Source organism: Panthera pardus, unplaced genomic scaffold (assembly GCF_024362965.1).
Source record: "Panthera pardus isolate Hobbes unplaced genomic scaffold, ASM2436296v1 HiC_scaffold_17, whole genome shotgun sequence".
NCBI lineage: Eukaryota > Metazoa > Chordata > Mammalia > Carnivora > Felidae > Panthera > Panthera pardus.
In genome coordinates this window covers 46259352-46279467 of record NW_026526732.1, presented here as the reverse complement: position 1 = coordinate 46279467, position 20116 = coordinate 46259352, and the positions used below count along the sequence as shown (strand labels likewise).

The 20116-nt window shown below is 35.2% G+C and overlaps 1 protein-coding gene across 1 annotated transcript in view; it reads left to right on the top strand.

Annotated features, from left to right (window-relative positions):
* RFX6 (regulatory factor X6) overlaps positions 1-20116 on the top strand; it is a 56844-nt gene that overhangs the window by 24813 nt on the left and 11915 nt on the right. The window contains exons 7-12 of the mRNA XM_019418178.2: positions 7670-7777; positions 12155-12232; positions 12349-12462; positions 15642-15691; positions 18664-18823; positions 19730-19874. Coding sequence (XP_019273723.1) covers positions 7670-7777; positions 12155-12232; positions 12349-12462; positions 15642-15691; positions 18664-18823; positions 19730-19874 — 655 coding nt within the window. The remainder of the gene's footprint in view (positions 1-7669; positions 7778-12154; positions 12233-12348; positions 12463-15641; positions 15692-18663; positions 18824-19729; positions 19875-20116) is intronic.

Genomic DNA, 20116 nt, shown 5'->3' with positions numbered 1-20116 from the left:
TGACCTGAGTTGAAGTCAGACGCCCAGCCGACTGAGCCACCCAGGCGCCCTTCTAACATTCTTTTTATTTGGAAATGTATTGTTCATAACACACACATACACATTTTATTTTATTTTTTTATTAAAATTTTTTTTAATGTTTATTTATCATTGAGAGAGACAGAGTGCAAGTTGGGGAGGGGTAGAGAGAGAGGGAGACACAGAATCTGAAGCAGGCTCCAGGCTCTGAGCTGTCAGCACAAGTTCAACGCGAGTCTTGAAATCATGAACTGCGAGATCATGATCAGAGCCAAAGTCGGATGCTCAATGAACTGAGACACCCAGGTGCACCCATGCATTTAAAAAATAACCTAAGGGGCGCCTGGGTGGCGCAGTCGGTTAAGCGTCCGACTTCAGCCAGGTCACGATCTCACGGTCCGTGAGTTCGAGCCCCGCATCAGGCTCTGGGCTGATGGCTCGGAGCCTGGAGCCTGTTTCCGATTCTGTGTCTCCCTCTCTCTCTGCCCCTCCCCTGTTCATGCTCTGTCTCTCTCTGTCCCAAAAATAAATAAAAAACGTTGAAAAAAAAAATTAAAAAAAAAAATAACCTAAGATAAAAATTCAAGATCTACCCCACAGCTTAATGGAGAGAAGTCCTCTCTGTGCCCCCATCCCAATCACCTACCAAAAGATACTGCTGTCCAAAATTTGGTGTTAATCACTACTGTGTTTTTCCTTAAAGTTGATCACTTATGAATATATACCTAAACAATGTGGTTATGGCTACACAACAATATGAATATACTTAATACCACTGAACCATATACTTCAAAATGATGAATAATTCTATGTATTGTTTTATTACCCCATTTATTATTGCCAGTGTATTGTTCATTATGTGCCCTACATAGAATGGATTCATTTTTTTGTAGACCTTCTGGTTTCATCCAGCATTAGATTTTGTGATTGATCAATGTTGATGTATAGGTAGCTTTAATACCCTTATTTGTACTGCTGTGTAATATTCCACTGTGAAAATATCACAGTGCATTTATTTATTCCATTGTTGGTGGACTTTTTTCTTTTCTTTTCTTTTTAAATATAATTTATTGTCAAACTGGCTAACATACAGCGTGTAAAGGGTGCTCTTGGATTTGGGGATAGATTCCCATGGTTTATCGCTTATATACAACACCCAGTGCTCATCTCAACAGGGGTGGACTCTTTTTTTTCTGAAAAACTAGTGCATGAACATCCTCCAGGCACACATGTGCAGAAATGGAATTCCAGGTTCTAGGATACGCTCATGCCTAACTTTACTAGTTAAGATGAAGTTGTTTTCCAAAATGGTTATATCAATTTATATCTGCCCAACCATGTGTGAGCATTCCTTTTGTTCCACATTCTCACTGATACGTGGCATTGAATGACATTTTAGTTCTTGCCAATCCAATGGATGCAAAACGGCACCTGTGATTTTCATTTGAAAATTGCTTTTAATAACTGCATCAAAAATATAAGGTTGCATTTTTTAGGGTTTTTATTGGCCAGTTCTCTTCTTTGAAATATTTCCCTAATGATTAGCAATATTGAGTATTATTTCATGTCCTTGTTGACTAATGTATATCTTCTTCAGAGAAATGTCTGTCCACATCCTTTGTCCATTTTTGAAGCAGGCTGTTAAGTTTACAAGTTCTCCATATGTCCTGGATATTAATCCCTTATCAGATATATGATATGGGAATATCTTCTCCCATTCCATTGATTATCTTTTTACTCTGTTGGCAGTGTTCTTTGATGCACAGAAGTTTTTAATTTTTAGCAAGTCCAATTTGTCTGTTTTTGTTTTTGTTCTCATATCTAAGAAATCATTGCCAAATCTAAAGTTATGCTGATTTTTCCCTATCATTTCTTCTGAGAATTGCATAGTTTAGGTCTTATATTTTGAATGTCTGATTCATTTTGAATTAATTTGTTACATGGTATTTGGTAAAGGCTTATCTTCATTCTTTCACCTGTGGATATCCAATTTTTCCAGCACCATTTGTTGAAAAGACTGCCCTTTCCCCATCGAACGCTATTGGTACCTTTGTCAAAAATCATGTGGCAGTTTTTGTGAGGGTTTACTTCTGAGTGTTCTGTTCTGTTCCACTGTATGTTTGTCTTTGTGTCAACACTACTCTCTTTTGATTATTGTAGCTTTTTAGTAAGTTTTAAAATCAGGAATTGTGACTTCTCCAACTTAGTTTTTATTTCAAGATTGTTTTTACTATTTGGGGTTCCCGAGAGTCCATATGAATTTTAGGATGGATTTTTCTATTTCTGCAAAAACCATCATTAAGATTTTGCATTGAATCTGTGGATTGTTTTGGGTACTATTGACATCATAACAGTAAGTTTTCCAAGTCATGAACATAGGATGTCTTTCCTTTATGCTTTAATTTCTTTGAGCATTATTTCATAATTTTCATTATATGAGTCTTCTACCTCCTTGGTTAAGTTAATTCCCATGTATTTTATTCTTTTTAATACTATTGTAAGTAAAATTGTTTTCTTAATTCTTTTCATATTGTTCATTGTTATGAAAATACAACTGAGTTTTTCATGTTGACTGTATCCTGTTACTGTGCTAAATTCACTTATTTCTAACAGGGTTTTTTTTGTGTTTGTGCAATCTCTATGGGTTCCTACATATAAGATCGTATCATCTGCAAGCAGATAATTTTACTTCTTTCTTTCCAATTTGGATGCATTTTGTTTCTTTTTCTTACCTAACTGTTCTGGCTAGGACTTCCAGTACTATGTTGAAAAGAAGCAGTGAAAATGGGCATTCTTGCCTTGTTCCTGCTCTTAAGGAAATGCTTTTGGTCTTTCACTATTGAATATGATGTTTGCTGTGGGTTTTTGATGTGACTTTTATCATGTTGAGGTAAATTCCTAGTTTGTTAAGTATTATTATTGGGAAAGTGTGTCAAATTTTGTCAAATGCATCAATTGAAATCATGTGTTTTCCTCTCTTTATTCTGTTAAGGTGGTCTATTACACTGATTGATTTTTGCATCCAAGGAATAAATCTCACTTGGTCATGGTGTATAATCTTTCTAACATGTTGCTGAGTTCACTTTATTAGTATTTTGCTGAGGATTTATGCATGAATGTTCATAAGGTATATTGGCCTGTTTTGTTTTGTTTTTTTCCCTTGTGTTTTTGTCTGACTTTGGTATCAAAATAATGTTGGCCTCATAAAATGAGTTAAAAAGTGTTCCTTCCTCCTCAATTTTTGGGAAAACTTCAAGAAAGTATGGTGTTAATTCTTCTTTATATGTTTGGTACAATTCACTAGTGAAACCATAGGATCAGAGCCTTTCTTTGTCAGATTTGTGATTACTAATTCAATTTCCTTGATTATAGACTGATTCAGATACTGTATTCTCTTTCTTTGTGATTCAATCTTGGTAGAATTTGTGTTTCTAGGAATTTATCCATTTCATCTAGGTTAAACAACTTGTTGATGTACATTTGTTCATGTATTCTCTTAAAATCCTTTCTCGGTAGACTCAGGAGTTTTTCCTTTTTTTTATTTTAATCATTTGAGTCTTCTCTATTCTTTCTTCTCAGTCAGTCTACCTATGAATTTGTCAATTTTGACCTTTTTAAAGAACTAACCTTTGGTTTCATTGATTTTCTTTATTGTTTTTCTATTCTCTATTTCATTTTATCTCTGTTCTCATCTTTGTTATTTCCTTTCTTCTGCCCAACTTGGGTTTAGTTTGTTCTTTTCCTAGTTCCTGAAGTTGTTTACTTAGATTGTTGATTTGAGATTTTTTAATGTAAGCATTTATAGCTATAAATTTCCTTGGCACCACTTTCACTGCATCCTGTAATTTTGATGTAGTATGTTTCCATTTTCATTCATTTCTAAGAATTTTCTAATTTCCCTTATAATTTCTCCTTTGATCTACTGGAGTGCCTGGGTGGCTCAGTCGGTGAAGTGTCTGACCCTTGATCTCAGTTCCGGTCATGATTTTATGGTTTGTGAGATTGAGCCTCGTGTCAGGCTCTGTGCTGACAGTAGAGACTGCTTGGGATTCTCACTCTCTCAAAATAAATAAACTTTCAAAAAAGAGTATGTTTAATTTCCACAAATTTGTGAATTTTCCTAGTTTTCCTTCTGCTTTGATTTCTAACCTCATGCCATTTTGGCCAGATAAAATATTTTGTTTTATATCTATCTTTTTAAATCCATTGAGACTCAATTTGTGGCCTCACATATGGTGCAACCTTGAAAATGTTCTATGTGCACTTGTGAAAAATGTGTATTCTGTTGTTAGGTAGTGAATATTTTAATTCCTTTCTCATTTGCTTTGGTGTATATTATGCAACTAATTTCTTTTTGGCTACCATGGGGATTGCATTTATTATCCTAAAGTTATAGCATTCTAACTTGAATTTATACCAGCTTAACTTCAATAATATACATAACATTGCTCCTTTCAAGTTTGGTCCTTACCTCTTTCAGTTATTGATGTTACAGAATTACATCTTTATAAATTGTGTGTCCAAAATACATATACTAATAGTTGTTTTTAAATAATGCATTAGTCTTTAAATCATGTAGAAAAGAAAATGTGGAGTTACAAACCAAAGTTACAATAATACTAGCTTTTAGACTAATTGTTTTTTTTAAAAGAGAAATAGTGGTCTCTTAAATCATGTAGAAAACAGAGAGTGGAGTTACAGCTATTGCTATAATAATACCAGGTTTTATAATTGCCCATGTGTTTACCTTTATTGGGATCATAATTTCTTCATATGACTCCAGGTTATTGTCTAGTGTCCTTTCATTTTAACCCACAAGACTGTCTTTAATATTTCTTGCAAAACAGGTCAAATAGTAATGAACTTGCTATTTACTATTAAGTATGATATTTGCTGTGGGTTTTTGTTAGATTATTTTCATATTTTTTATTTTTTGATATTTTGATAGATTATTGAATGATTAAGGAAATTTTTTTCTGTTTCTAGCATAGACAGAGAGGGAGAAAGAGAAGTGAATGGTGGCTGGATTTTTTTAAATGTTGTTATTTATTTTTGAGACAGAGGGAGACAGAGCATGAGCAGGGGAGGGGCAGAGAGGAGACACAGAATCCGAAGCAGGTTCCAGGCTCTGAGCTGTCAGCACAGAGCCGGACGCGGGGCTCAAACTCACGGACTGTGAGATCATGACCTGAGCTGAAGTCGGACGCTTAACCGACTGAGCCACCCAGGTGCCCCAATGGTGGCTGGATTTTTAACAAACACTTTTTTTGGATCAATTGAGATGATTACATATGGTATTCTACCCCCCACCCCGCCTTTTCTTCTGTCAATGTAGTGTGTTTAAGCCTGACTTGGTTATTATCATTCTTATTGACTGTTGGATTTGGTTTGCAAGTATTTTATTTGGTACTGTTTCAAGTATGATAATAACCAGTATTGGCCTATGATTTTTCTTTCTTTTTCTGTCCTTGTCCAGTTTTGGCATAAAAGTTTTCAAATGAATTGGAAAGAGGTTCTTCTTTTCCACTGTCTGAAAAAAAAAAATCTTTTAAGTTTGAAATATCTGCTTTCTGAATGCTTGATAAAATTCACCTATTAAATCTTCTGAGCCTGTTTTTTTCCCTTTGTGGAAAGATTTTTGATTATTAATTATATTTGTCAATGGAAATGAGACTATCTCATATTCCTAACTTAGATTTAATACAACACATGTATTGCCATTGTTTGGTCTCTGTTTCTCTATCTCTCTTTTCCAATCTCACCGAATTACATTTTGGGATGAATAAACATGATTTTTCACCCATGAGAAAAGGCATAAGAAAACAATGTAAACTTTCCTAAAATTAGAATTTAAGTGCATTTTTGTTATGTTTATCTATCAAATGTTAGTTTCATATTCTTTGCCAATTACTTTTTCCTCCTTTTAAGATTAAAGTCTTTACTTCTCACATCCTATTATTTTCCCAATTTATTGACAATGCCACTCTTTGACTGTACAATGATGATTGATGCTCATAAATGACAAATCCAAGCATCAAAAATATTTGAAATATATCTTGAATTCTTAAGACTGATTAAGTAGAATGGATTGGGATTAACTGTGCTAATATATCAGTTCATGATAGTTAATCATTTATATAGTAGTTCTTTATTAATTTCTTAAGAATTAGGGGCGCCTGGGTGGCTCAGTCAGTTAAGTGTCCAACTCTTGGTTTTGGCTCAGGTCATGATCTCATGGTTCATGAGTTCAAGCCCTGCATAGGGCTCTGTACTGACAGCACGGAGCCTGCTCGGCATTCTCTCTCTCCCCCTCTCTCTCTACCCTTCCCCTGTTCCCTTGTGCTCTCTCTCAAAATAAATAAATAAACTTAAAAATTTTTTTTTAAATCCTTAAGAATTATTTAATCAGAATAATTCTTTTCTATCCATACTTGAAAATAAAGCATAACAAGGGTGATAACTAAAACCTAATCTGAAAGAAATAGATTTCTACTGCACTTTCAATAAAAAATTTTTGAAAGCTTATATCAAATCCGTTCAAATGAGAAAGCTTATATCAAATCCATTCAAATGAGAAATCAATGTTCTTAAAATACCTGCTTTGAGGACTGAAAGTCCTCCCAACTTCTTAGTGATTTAACTAACATGTAAGTCTGTAATAGTCTACAAATGTTGGGAATGATAATACAGGGTAGGAACCTAACTTGTATAAGCAATAAATCTTCAATATGACAGAGACAAACAAAGAAATACAAAAGGTGTAGAAGAAAATACAGGAAAACTATGGGAAAGAATGAAATTTTGTCCTTGCCAGGAATACTTTCCTTCCTATTCTATAGTCACAATTTCATTCTTTGCCTAAACTTTTTATTATGATCCAGTTTGCTAAAACTGTGTTTGAGGGGCAGGAACAATTAGTTATGACCTGGAAGACGGATTTGCTGAGGCTCTGGTTCCATCACAAATATGCATTCTCTCTTTCTGTGTGGATTTTTTGTAGGTACATCAACCCTGTGGCATTATATATTATTTGTTTTTTGTCACTTTTTCTAATTTTTGAAGACTACTAGAAGTATGCTATTCTCCAAGGGATCAAAAGAAGAACACATATGTAAATTCAGGGTGGGGTAAGGTTGAGATGAGAAAGTCCAGAGTACCAATTTGGGAATGAGAAGACTTAAGCTCCACTCCCAAGCTATCACTAATTATTTCTGAGACTAAACAAATTAGTTAACTTCTTATCATCTTGTTTACACAATCCATAAATGGATTTGGCAATTCTTGATCCTCATATAGTTCAAATTCCACAGTTCTAAAAGTAGGTCTTTCAAAACTTATGCCATTAACAAATGTGAACTAAAATTAAATTTCTTAAAGTTGTATAAACTGACAAATGTTCAAAACTAAAATCCAAAATAATAGGGAAAATATCCTGACTATGAAATTATTTATGATTTGGAAACAACGATTCTGCTGACAGCTCTTCTTTGTTCAATTGAATGATCTGAACAGTTTACCAAAATCTCTTAATTTGTCATCGTTTGCAGGATGAAGAAGAATGATATTTTATGGGTTTCTATTTTATTAGAATGGTATTTCAGAGCCAAATAGTTGATAATGATTTATTTCTTTTCATTTTTCTAAATTATAGGGTGGCTTCACTCGTAAATATTCACTAAGTTCAAAAACTGGAACACTTCTTCCAGAATTCCCCAGTGCTCAACACCTTGTGTACCAGGGATGCATTTCTAAAGACAAGGTATCAATTAAAGATACTTCTTTATTGATTTTCTGATATGTTGGTTCCCTATCGCCATTTGCTGGGAATCTCATGGCATTTGCAGGAAGCAGTCAGAAATCTGCATAATCAAACATAATTGACTGATTTATAGGAGGGACAAATGTTTACTAACATTGATTAAACACTTTCCAATTAATTATTTACCATCTCCATGATAGTATGTAGTCATAAGTTGGCAAAATAAACCTCAAAATACTAAAGATTATTTTTTATCTAAAACTCAATTATCAAGGAAGAAAATATGAGAATGTGTCTCTCACATGCAGTTTAATTATAAGCTTTATGTTTTTGATTAGCTTCATATAATTTCAGCAGTCATCAGGCACTTGTCTAGGACAATTTGTTCCTAGCACTGAGGGGGTAATATCTAGATGAATGTCAAGGACTATACTAGAAGTTGACAAAGCTTCCTTTCCATTCTAAAATTCTGTGTTCCGTTATAGTTGCAATTTTTTTGAAAGTTAAGGAAGAAACAGTTTCATAGGATTCAGTTTATAAACAATCCTTAATGTGACTTTTCAATGCTTATATAGTAAAATCTAAGAGTAAATCCTCCTCTATTTCTGAACTTCTAAAGTCATTTGCTGAGTTCCTACTGGCTGACTAACGGCAGCATCCATTATTAAATCAGGGCATAATGATTTCTGCATTTTTTTTTTCAACCAAAGTTCATTTCTTATTAACATTTAAGGAAAATATCTTTTGTTTTAATTTTTTTAACATTTATTTATTTTTGAGAGAGAGAGACACACACACAGAGTGTGAGCTGAGGGAGGAGGTGGGCAGAGAGAGAGGGAGACCCAGAATGTGAAGCAGACTCCAGGCTCTGAGCTGTCAGCACAGAACCCAACGTGGGATTCGAAATCACGAGCAGTGAGATCATGACCCGAGCTGAAGTCAGATGCTCAACTGACTGAGCCACCTAGGCGCCCCAAGGAAAATATCTTTAACAGTATGTTAAGTCAGTTCGTATTCTTGAGGTACAAAGACAGAGGAATGTGATTAACTAATGTCCAGCTGACTTAGTAGTGGGTTTGTGTAGAAACTGGAAATAAAAATAATGCATTGATAAAAAGATCTATTGACAGATAAGTAGAATTGTACAGTCACTTCCAGGATTTATTCTGATGACCTACTATTCCTGTTAAGAATAGGCAAAATATTGAAGATAATTCTCAGATGCTGATTCCAAGCAAGTCCCCTGAAGTATGTCCACTTTCTACCATTCTCCTCTCCCATCGTATTTCTTGAGATTATCACATCATTTTTTTTTAATCTTGTAAGGTGTGATATTATAACTTTAGACTTGGATGCCTCATGTGGCAGTCTGTGGAGAAACCTGTGGAAATCAGTGGGACTCCAGGGAACATGGTTCTTTGGAGGAGAGTATTGTTGGGTCCCTTTGTGGAAAGAATTGCTTACATGTAAGCATATCATGAAGATGTTTGCTGTGTAAGTAAATCTACCTGGTGAAAGAGAAGGGGATGGAGAGGGCAACAAAGAAAAAAAAAAAAGAAATGAGAGCATGTTTCAATAGTTAATTTCAATTTCTCTGCTAGCTTCCAAGGAATTCCTTACCTGTCAACTTGAAACCCTGGTCTGTAGATCATTTCTCACTCAGGTATCAGGATGCTTAAATAACCCCTGGTTTCTAAGTTCATTCCCAGCGGTCCTCATCATGAGCACTAGGGACTAACATCCTCTTTGTCCCTCGAAAACAGTTGGATGCTGCTTTTCACCTTCTTAGCCAGTATCCCAGTTCCCCAAGTAACTTGTCAGTTTCTAGAAAGAAGGGTGGAGCTGAAGCTAAGCACTTTAAGCACCTGCTTTCTTGAGACAGAAAGGATGGGACTTCCCTGTGAAAAGTTGATCCCAGTGAGGTGGGGGTTGGCCAAAGCTGAGGGACCACTTTCTGCCTCATCATGGTGTCACTCAAGGCAGTTACCACCCTCACCACATACTAACTTTACTGGAGATAAGCCTTGCCTCTGCTCCTGCCCTCTATAAGGTGGTGTGTTATTCTCAGAAAACTGAGCAAAATTATGTTTGTAAATAATGCAATGCTACAATAAAAATTTACATAGTCCGAAGACTATGTGAATATTAAATAAGCAAATGTAGTACCAATAGTAAGATTAAAAACTTTAACTGATTTGTGTACAAAAGAATACATTTGAACACATAAGTGGAAATACTTGTGAAGAAAGAAGCTTATTTATATTTTAGGATCAAAGCTTATTTATATTTCAGGGATCAAAGGGTTAATTTTTTTTCAATATATGAAATTTATTGTCAAATTGGTTTCCATACAACACCCAGTGCTCATCCCAAAAGGTGCCCTCCTCAATACCCATCACCCACCCCCACTCCCTCCCATCCCCCATCAACCCTCAGTTTGTTCTCAGTTTTTAAGAGTCTCTTATGCTTTGGCTCTCTCCCACTCTAACCTCTTTTTTTTTTTCCTTCCCCTCCCCTATGGGTTTCTGTTAAGTTTCTCAGGATCCACATAAGAGTGAAAACATATGGTATCTGTCTTTCTCTGTATGGCTTATTTCACTTAGCATCACACTCTCCAGTTCCATCCACGTTGCTACAAAGCGCCATATTTCATTCTTTCTCATGGCCACGTAGTACTCCATTGTGTATATAAACCACAATTTCTTTATCCATTCAGTTGATGGACATTTAGGCTCTTTCCATAATTTGGCTATTGTTGAGAGTGCTGCTATAAACATTGGGGTACAAGTGCCCCTATGCATCAGCACTCCTGTATCCCTTGGGTAAATTCCTAGCAGTGCTACTGCTGGGTCATAGGGTAGGTCTATTTTTAATTTTTTGAGGAACCTCCACACTGTTTTTCAAAGGGTTAATTTTTGACAACAGTTGTGATTTCCTCTCTGTATTTCATACTGTCCTTATCCTTATTTTTAAAAATATGTCCTGGAAACCTATTTAAAAATGTAATATCATTGACTAAAATATGGACCATGTCTCAATTGCATTAATGGTGACATATTCTGCTAGAGGTGTCCTGTAGTCAGCATACCTCCTTGCAAGGATATTGGTAATTTGCATGTCATCATTTTACAGCTTTGAGCTAAGTAACAAAGATGTGTGCTGTCACTGTCACTAGGCTGTAGGGATAAATATTGGAGACTGGAGGGTTACAATGGGACACCCCCATTGCCATCACCACCCTAGATAATGTTGGGATAAAAGTAAATCTAATGGTCAGTCTCTCAGCATGTATTATGGGTTATTCCAACCACTTTTCATGTGTTCATTTGTTTAGTCCTCATAACAACCCTATTAGAAATGTACTGTTATTATCATCTCTATTTCCCAAATGAGAAATTTAAAACACACAAATGTTAAGTAGCTTGCTCGACATCATACAGCTAGTAAGTGGCAGGTTAGAGCTAGTATTCAAATCCAGGTAAAAACTCACACCTGTAACCTCTAAGCCATGTTCTTGTTCACACAGACTACACAACCAGTAACAGGTAGTGATATTTCTAGCTTGTAAAATACAGATATTTGACTATTATTAATCTATTAAAATATTATCTAGTTCTAATCCATTACAGATTTTAGAATACGTTTAACATGTTTTAACTATGCAATCCAAGTATCTGTGGTAACATGGAAGCAGAGACTTTTCAGAATGGGCATTAACTATTCAAATATTTTTTGGGTAAATATGAGGCATTTGATATTACTAATTTCGAGTAATATTTAGTGAGATCTTACTGTGTACCAGGCACTCTTCTATCTGCCTGATATTTTATTTAATCTTTTTAATACCATGTGGGTAATATGTTATTACTATCCTACTTAAAGAGAAAAAGCTTAGGGTTCAGAGACAAAACAACCTGTGCAAAGTAGTGCAGTTGAACTGGGCACTCAGTTTAACCAATTCCAGACCCCAAACTGGAAACCGCTATGCCACACTGCCCACCACCCACTTAATAAAACGCTGTGTGGACACTTGATGTATTTTACCATTTTGTGTGTATTTCTGCAATCAGAGGTAATTCTCTTCTTAGGTAGAAAAACACAATGTTGCTTTGGCCCAAAGCTCCTTGCTCAATCAGCTTTTCATTGTTCCTATGATACTATACGGTAATTGTCTATTTGCTTGCCTTTCTCCCTTCACAAGGCATTAAGTTCCTGGAAATAAGAACTGTACGTTTGTTTTTGATTCCTTGACATTGAGCACAATGCCTGGTCCATAATAGGAGCTTAAAAAAATGCATGCTGGACAAATGAATGCATAAACAAATGAAGGCAGTATTGAAAGGATTCTTTGGTTAAGCGTTTTCTTCCTTGAAATAGGTTGATACCCTCATAATGATGTATAAAACTCACTGCCAGTGCATCCTGGACAATGCAATTAATGGAAACTTTGAAGAGGTAAGGACGACAAAGAATGCTTTGCTGATCATATTGTGTGTACTTTCTTGTCTTGTTCTTTATGAGTTCATGTTAAGGAAGAATCTTAATGTTTATACTTTTTGCTTTATAACTAGATCCAGCATTTCTTATTACACTTTTGGCAAGGAATGCCTGATCATCTTCTTCCCCTGCTTGAAAACCCTGTTATCATTGACATTTTCTGTGTTTGTGACTCAATTCTTTATAAGGTAAGCTCTTTGGGGTGTCTTAAACACAAACCGCATGTTTTCTTTATAAGTATTCTATCTAAATTTTTGCGTTGTATGTTCAATAAATTTGTTATTTCTGGCTGAAGAGACAGTATTATTTTTTTCTGATGAGAAACCAGTATTTAATAGTACATATGTTATGGTTAAATTTACATTAAAATAAAATCAATCTGTTTACAGTTAATGATTCAAAATATGACATACTCACTAATACATTAAATTTTGTTAATTTTTATTACCTGTTTAAGGTGTTTTCAGAGTGAATAATATGATGGCTTTTTTACCGTCAGTGTTTCTGGGGGGGAAGCAGAGTTAAACACTCTTATGGGATTAACAACTTAAAAATATTGGAAATCTCTAGGTTTAATGTATTAATGTTCATTTCTGTTCTAAAACCAAATAAGAGTATTCAGATGTCTACAGAAAGATCATGAAGACATTACAAACAAAGATGAACTGGTTGGCCTTCTAGCCAAACATTTATCTGGGAAGAGGGAGAATCTAATTCCCTGACAGTCAATTCCTTAGTTAGAGCAACAGCAAGGTCGAGGCTGAGGGAGAAAACTGTGTTGCAATCTGGGTACTTTAAAGTGAGTTTGCACTTACCTGTTCAATTGTCAGAAGGAAAACAAAACCTTTCCTTTTAAAACATAATCTGAGTTTGCAAGAAAACCCAAACTAGAACCCTGTTAAGCATTTAGAAAATAAAATCCTCCTAAACTGGTTGCTACTATTAGGTTCTCAGCAGAAGCTAGATGAACTCTGACTGGAAGCAACTTTGCACACCAAGAACTGGTAGGTAGTCTTGAGCCAGAATGGGAGAGCCCATATTTTCATCCTCTAACAAGTTCTTCCTATCACAGGATAAGAGGACGGAGCAAGTGCAGTATATTCTCTGCCTTTAGTTCAAATTCACGTTGAAGAGGGACAAAGGAGAGTGAGGATTGTCTCATTTTTCTGGGTTGCATATGAGTATCATTATTTAGAGGGAGAAGGTTTAGTTTGCAGTAACTGATTGCAATGTTTAAGACTTGAAGAAGTAAGCAGAAAAGGGAAATAAGGTGGCTCCAAGAGAGGGTATAAGAAAAGCCCCCGGGTCTCATGCATACACATTTACCACCATCAAAGTAAAGCTCTTTGGAACACTATTCAGTACCTCCAAGAAATAACTCTTTTAATAAAAATTTTCTTTTACATTTATTTATTTTTGAGAGACAGAGAGAGACAGAGTGTGAGCGGGGGGGGGGGGGGGCAGAGAGAGAGGGAGACACAGAATCAGAAGCAGGCTCCAGGCCCCAAGCTGTCAGCACAGAGCCCGACGTGGGGCTTGAACCCACAAACTGTTGAGATCATGACCTGAGCTGAAGTTGGTCGCTTAACCGACTGAGCCACCCAGGTGCCCCAAGAAATATTCTTAAAGCATATTCTTTCTTTTTTCTTTACAAATGGTCTGGTTTTTTGTTTTGTTTTGTTTTTTTCAGTTCAACACAAAAGTCCTGAGTTTAAGTACCTTTAAATGAATTAAGTTTTTTCTCCTCATAGTGGACCCAGGGAGACACAGTAAGCATTGTAAATAGAGCAATTTACAATTCTCATTGCAGAATGAGTTTCTGGAAGATCTTCATTCCTCTCAGGAGAGTGGTCAGCTTTTAGTCCATAAAACAGTACGTGATTACCAAGTCCAATTCTTGGTAACTAACATACTGGGCATATACAATACTGTCTTATACACATGGAATACCTGTACATTTTTCTGGTAGGCTACATAGGCCTTTGAAGATTAGGGTTTACCCACATTTTGAAATATCTTCTCCTCTTGGTCCTTTTCCTCAGGCTGGACCACTCAGTTTATCAGTCAGCTTAATGGATCTGCATTGCTCATATCCTATTTTGTCCCCTCTTTCTTTATTCTAGTTTTTCTTGAGCTGGGATCAGTCAACACTATCTAAATTCTTCTTTCTACTAATTCTCAGGTCCTACCCACCTCATCCATGTTTAGGGCTCAGTCTAGCCCTTTCTTTCAGTATTATTTTCTTTTTAATTTTTAATTTAAATTCAAGGTAGTTAACATACATTGTAGTATTGGTTTCAGGAGTAGAACCCAGTGTGATTCGTCACTTACATAGAACACCCAGTGCTCATCCCAACAAGTGCCCTTCTTAATGCCTGTCACCCATTTAGCCCATCTCCCCCATCCACCACCCCTCCAGCAACTCTCAGTTTGTTCTCCATATTTAAGAGTCTCTTATGGTTTGCCTCCCTGTCTGTTTTTATCTTATTTTTCCTTCCCTTCTCCTATGTTCATCTGTTGTGGTTCTTAAATTCCACATATGAGTGAAATCATATGGTATTTGTCTTTTTCTGACTGACTTACTTTGCTTAGCAGAATACACTCTAGTTCCATCCACGTCGTTGCAAATGGCAAGATTCCTTTTTTTTTTTTTTTTGATCACAGAGTAATACTCCACTGTATATAGATATATATCACATCTTCTTTATCCAGTCATCAGTCAATGGACATTTGGGCTCTTTCCATAATTTGGCTATTGTTGATAGTGCTGCTATAAACATTGGGGTGCATGTGCCCCTTCAAATCAGCATTTTTGTATCCTTTGGATAAATACCCAGTAGTGTGATTGCTGGGTCATAGGGTAGTTCTATTGTTAACTTTCTGAGGAGCCTCCATACTGTTTTCCAGAGTGGCTGCACAGTTTGCATTCCCATCAGCAGTGCAGAAGTGTTCCTCTTTGCCCACATCCCTAGCAACATCTTTTGTTTCCTAAGTTGTTAACTTTAGCCATTCTGACATGTGTGAAGTGGTATCTCATTGTGGTTTTGACTTGTATTTCTCTGATGATGAGTGATGTTGACCATCTTTTCATTATTCTTTGTGTTCTGATAATTAACTCTCTGGACCCAGGATATTAGTGTTCCTAGGCTAACCTAGGATTGTAATGTTTCTAGATCCCCACCCCTCACCTTTCTTACACATGCACCTCACACATACATTCATTTTAGAGATAAAAGTATAACTTCCAGAAATGAGTTAGTATATTATTCTCTAGAAAGCTAGGAATGAAAAGTAATTGACAAATAAGTGTCTTTCTACAAAAATACTAAGTAAGGATTTATGTTAATTCTCTTTTGCTGTGATTAAGGTTCTTACAGATGTACTCATTCCTGCAACAATGCAAGAAATGCCTGAAAGGTAGGTTCAGTCAATAAAATGTGGTAGTTTCTTAATGTAGAATTTAACTACATCCATTATATTACCTATCCATTATATTAAAGGAAAACATTAAATAACAATTCGTTTGTTTATAAAGATTACTTTCCTGCTCCTGTCCCTTTGTATTAGTTAGAAGATGTGCCTCAACCTTTATACTCAAACCTCACTGAGCAAAATTGATAGAATAATCTTGAAATCCTTTTAATATAAGAGATGTCCAAGTGAAAAATAAATATTTAAGTGTACTGACCTTTGAAATACTGAGAAGTTCTTCAATAGAAACTGGCTACAGGAAAATAAATGGGATAATTTACATTTTAGAAACTGGCTACAGGAAAATAAAATGGATAATTGATGGAAAATAAACCACAATAAGAAAAATTATAAGAAAAATTATTTTATCTTTGTTATTAAAGATTACTTATTAACATTATTATTTGTTATTATTGGCCTTAACTGAAAAATCATAAAGTGGCATAATGGAATTACCATCTTCTTTTAACAAAGGAATAAGATCTTAAATAGACTGTATTCCCCATCCTGGGAACATTATACCTTTTGATCCCTTTCATCCATATTGCCCCACCAGGACCCGCATCCCCTCTGGTAACTGATGACAGATGGTAACTGGATTATGGTGGTGATGAGCTCACAATGTACACAAATGTCAAATCACTATGTTGTACACATGGAACTAATATCATGTTGTTTGTCGATTATACTTCAATAAAAAAAAATCTGAAATTGAAATGGTACCTGAAGATTTTTCACAAAAACTTTCTGATGTGTGAACAATAAAAACTCAAAAATAAAAACGAAAATTTTTCTTTGTAAATAAAGTCTAATGAAAAAATGAAATTTATTTTAGTATTTGAGGCACAAATACACGTAGGATGGACATAGTTGATGCTCAATAAATACATGATGATTGACAAAACAAAGTTTATTTTTGATTTACTTTTTCCTGTAGATCGTTTTATTTATTTATATAATAGTATTGTCCAGACCAATAGTTTCTTTTAATTATCAATATGTAATCTTTAAACATCTAATCTGATCTCTGAATTAAGTACACTTAACATTTCTGTGTCACAACAGAATGGCTGTGCTTACTTAGGGGCAGGCATTATTAGTTAATAGTAATAATAGCTAACCTTTATTAACTACAACATGGGCTTTGAGACTATATAAATTATTTTACTTAATTTTACAACTGCCTGAAGCAGACTATTTATGTATTTATCTCTTAAATATGCAAGTAGTTCATTGTAGAAAATGAAGAACATGCATAAATGCATTAAAAAATAATACTCCTGATCTCTCCACATTAATGTCTTATGTTATTATCCCATAGACTGTTTTTTTCTAAGAATACCTGTAAATATACACATTAAAAAAATGGAACCATAGTATACATACTGTAATTGCAGTATATAGTGAAAGTCTTTCATATCAACAAATATGGATCAACATTATTTTTTAAATTTTTCTTTTTTTCAATTTTTTCTTTCTTTCTTTCTTTCTTTCTTTCTTTCTTTCTTTCTTTCTTTCTTTCTTTCTTTTTATTTCTTTCTTTCTTAGAGAGAGAGAGAGACCAGGGCACCTGTGGCTCAGTCAGTTAAGCATCAGCTTTGGTTCAGGTCATGATCTCACAGTCTGAGTTCAAGCCACACGTCAGGCTCTGTGCTGACAGCTGGGAGCCTGGAGCCTGCTTTGGATTCTGTGTCTCCCTCTCTCTCTGCCCTCCCACACTCACACTCTGTCTCTCTTTCTCAAGTAAAATAAAAAAAAAAAACATGAGAGAGAGAGAGAGAGAGAGAGAGATTGAGTGTGAGCAGGGGAGGGGCAGAAGGAGTAGGAGAGAGAGCATCTTAGGCAGGCTTCATGCCCAGCACAGAGCCCGGCTTGATCTCCTAACTGCAAGATCATGACCTCAGCCGAAATCAGGAGTTGGACGCTTAACCAACTGAGCCACCCAGGCACCTCTCAACATTTTCTTTTTAAATGGCTGCATAGCATCTGAAAAATACTATACTTCATTTAACCAATTTCTTATCATTGAACAGTGGATTTTTTAAAAAACACAACTTGTTAGACTATTCCCCAGTAGCTGTTACAATCCCAAATCCACAAATGAGGAACCTGGCAGCAGAAAGAAGTTAATTTATTTGCCTAAAGTAAGTTAACTAGTTAAAAAACAGAGTCAGGATTTTAATTGAGCGTCTGTTTAACTCCATTTTCTATTCTTTTTCCTGTATTATGTCACTGCTTGCCAATATGTAGCACCATCCCAAATATAAATTTAGATCTTTTTTGTTGAGGTAGAATGTGTAGATTATTGACTGATTTTAAAATTTTTGTGTTTCTGTATAAATGTTTGTGCACACACACAACCAACATTTGCAAGTTTCTATATAGGGTTCTATAGTACATTTTTGATCATGTATCCCACTATCCCACAGTCATATTTGGATTGTAAAAATATATTACTAGACACTAATAGTAAGTACCTGAAATGACATTATGATCCCTATGCAGTATCTCTCAAGAAGTCAAGATATGCAAAATCTGGGTACTTACATTTACCCAGAAATATTTTATCAAAAATGACTGAACCATGAGTTAATATTAACAATAAGGTATTATTTATTGATTACTCTCTGCATGCCACATTTGACCAGAGAAATCTCCATGAGTTATTTTATGTAGTCCTAGTAATAATCCTGTGACATAGATACTAATCGTGTCCCCATTTAATAGATGAAGCCAGAACTTGAGGACACTGAGTATTTTGACCAAGGTGATAAATGGCAGACCTAGGCTGAATCCATCAGACTTCAGAGTCATGTTCTTGGAATCACAGAATAATAGCATACCTCCATTAAACTACATTTATTTAATGCATTTTGAACAATTTAGCATTTAATACATAAGTCTTTTTGTGTGTGTAGCTTATTAGCAGATATAAGAAATTTTGCTAAAAATTGGGAACAGTGGGTTGTTTCATCTTTGGAAAACTTGCCAGAAGCTCTAACTGACAAGAAGATACCTATCGTGCGAAGATTTGTATCTTCTCTGAAACGGCAAACATCTTTCTTACACCTTGCTCAGGTATGTTGGTATTTGAGTCACCAGATTAAAAAAAAAAAAAAACCCTCTGGTAGCAAAGAGCAAGAAATTTTCAGAGATTGAAGACTAAGTAGACAGTTAAATGTAATGTGAGACCCCAGAGTAATGCTAGAATAGAAAAAGGACATTAGTGGGAAAACTGATGGAAATTTGAATTATGTCTGTAGTCTATCTACCAGTGTTATACCAATGTTAATTTCCTGATTTGGGCAATAAACAATGGTTAGATAAGGTGATAACAATAGGAGAAGGGGGATAGGGAGAATATGGAAATATTCTGCACTATCTTTCCTCCTTTTCTGTAAATTTAATATTATTTCAAAATAAAAAGTAAAAAAATACAAAATTTCTGAGTGCAATGTAAAATGCAAAGTAGTTCTTTGCATTATGAATCCAGTTAATAAAAATTAAGGTTGTGGGGAATGAGCCCATGTAATATTTGATGTGAAACCCACAAAGAACACATTTTAAACTACTAATTTGGATCTCTTAAATAGGAAGAAAAAAAGTAATTCTTAAATTAGGATTACAGGTTTGTATATTGTTAAAAAATATATTTCCCCTCCTCTCAAATGATTGTTTGCTTTGTGGAAGTTTTTAGCCCCCTGAATTTTAAAAGACTTGATTGGGCTAGTTCCAGATAAGAAGCGTAACATTGTAAAATCCTTATTGTATGACCGTGAATTAAAAAATTCATTTTCTAGTTCCAAAAATAGTTTTTAAAGCTTTAACAGAGATGATCATGAGTCTCAGCTATTGCTTTTAGTTTTAAAATAAAACATTTGTGATACTTTTGTCTCAAGGAACTATTTCTCTAGAAGCCAAAACTTTTCTTTAGATAGACTCTTGATAATATAGTTTAGTGTCTTTTTTACTTTCTTTATGCAGATTGCCAGACCAGCTCTCTTCGACCAGCATGTTGTGAATTCTATGGTATCTGATATTGAAAAGGTTGACTTGAATAGTATTGGTTCGCAGGCCCTTCTCACCATTTCTGGCAGCACAGACACTGAATCAGATATCTACACTGAACGTAAGTCTTCTTCCTGTTTAGAGCTGGGTCTGTCAACTCCTTGGCACAAGTGACATCTTGGTTTCGGCTCAGGTCATGATCGCCTGGTTCGTGAGTTTGAGCTCCACATCAGGCTCTGTGCTGACAGTGTGGAGCCTGCTTGGGATTGTCTCTCTCCCTCTTTTTCTGTCTCTCTATACCTCTCTCTCTCTCTCTCTTTCTCTCTCTCTCTCTCTGTCTCTAATAAACAAACATTAAAAAAA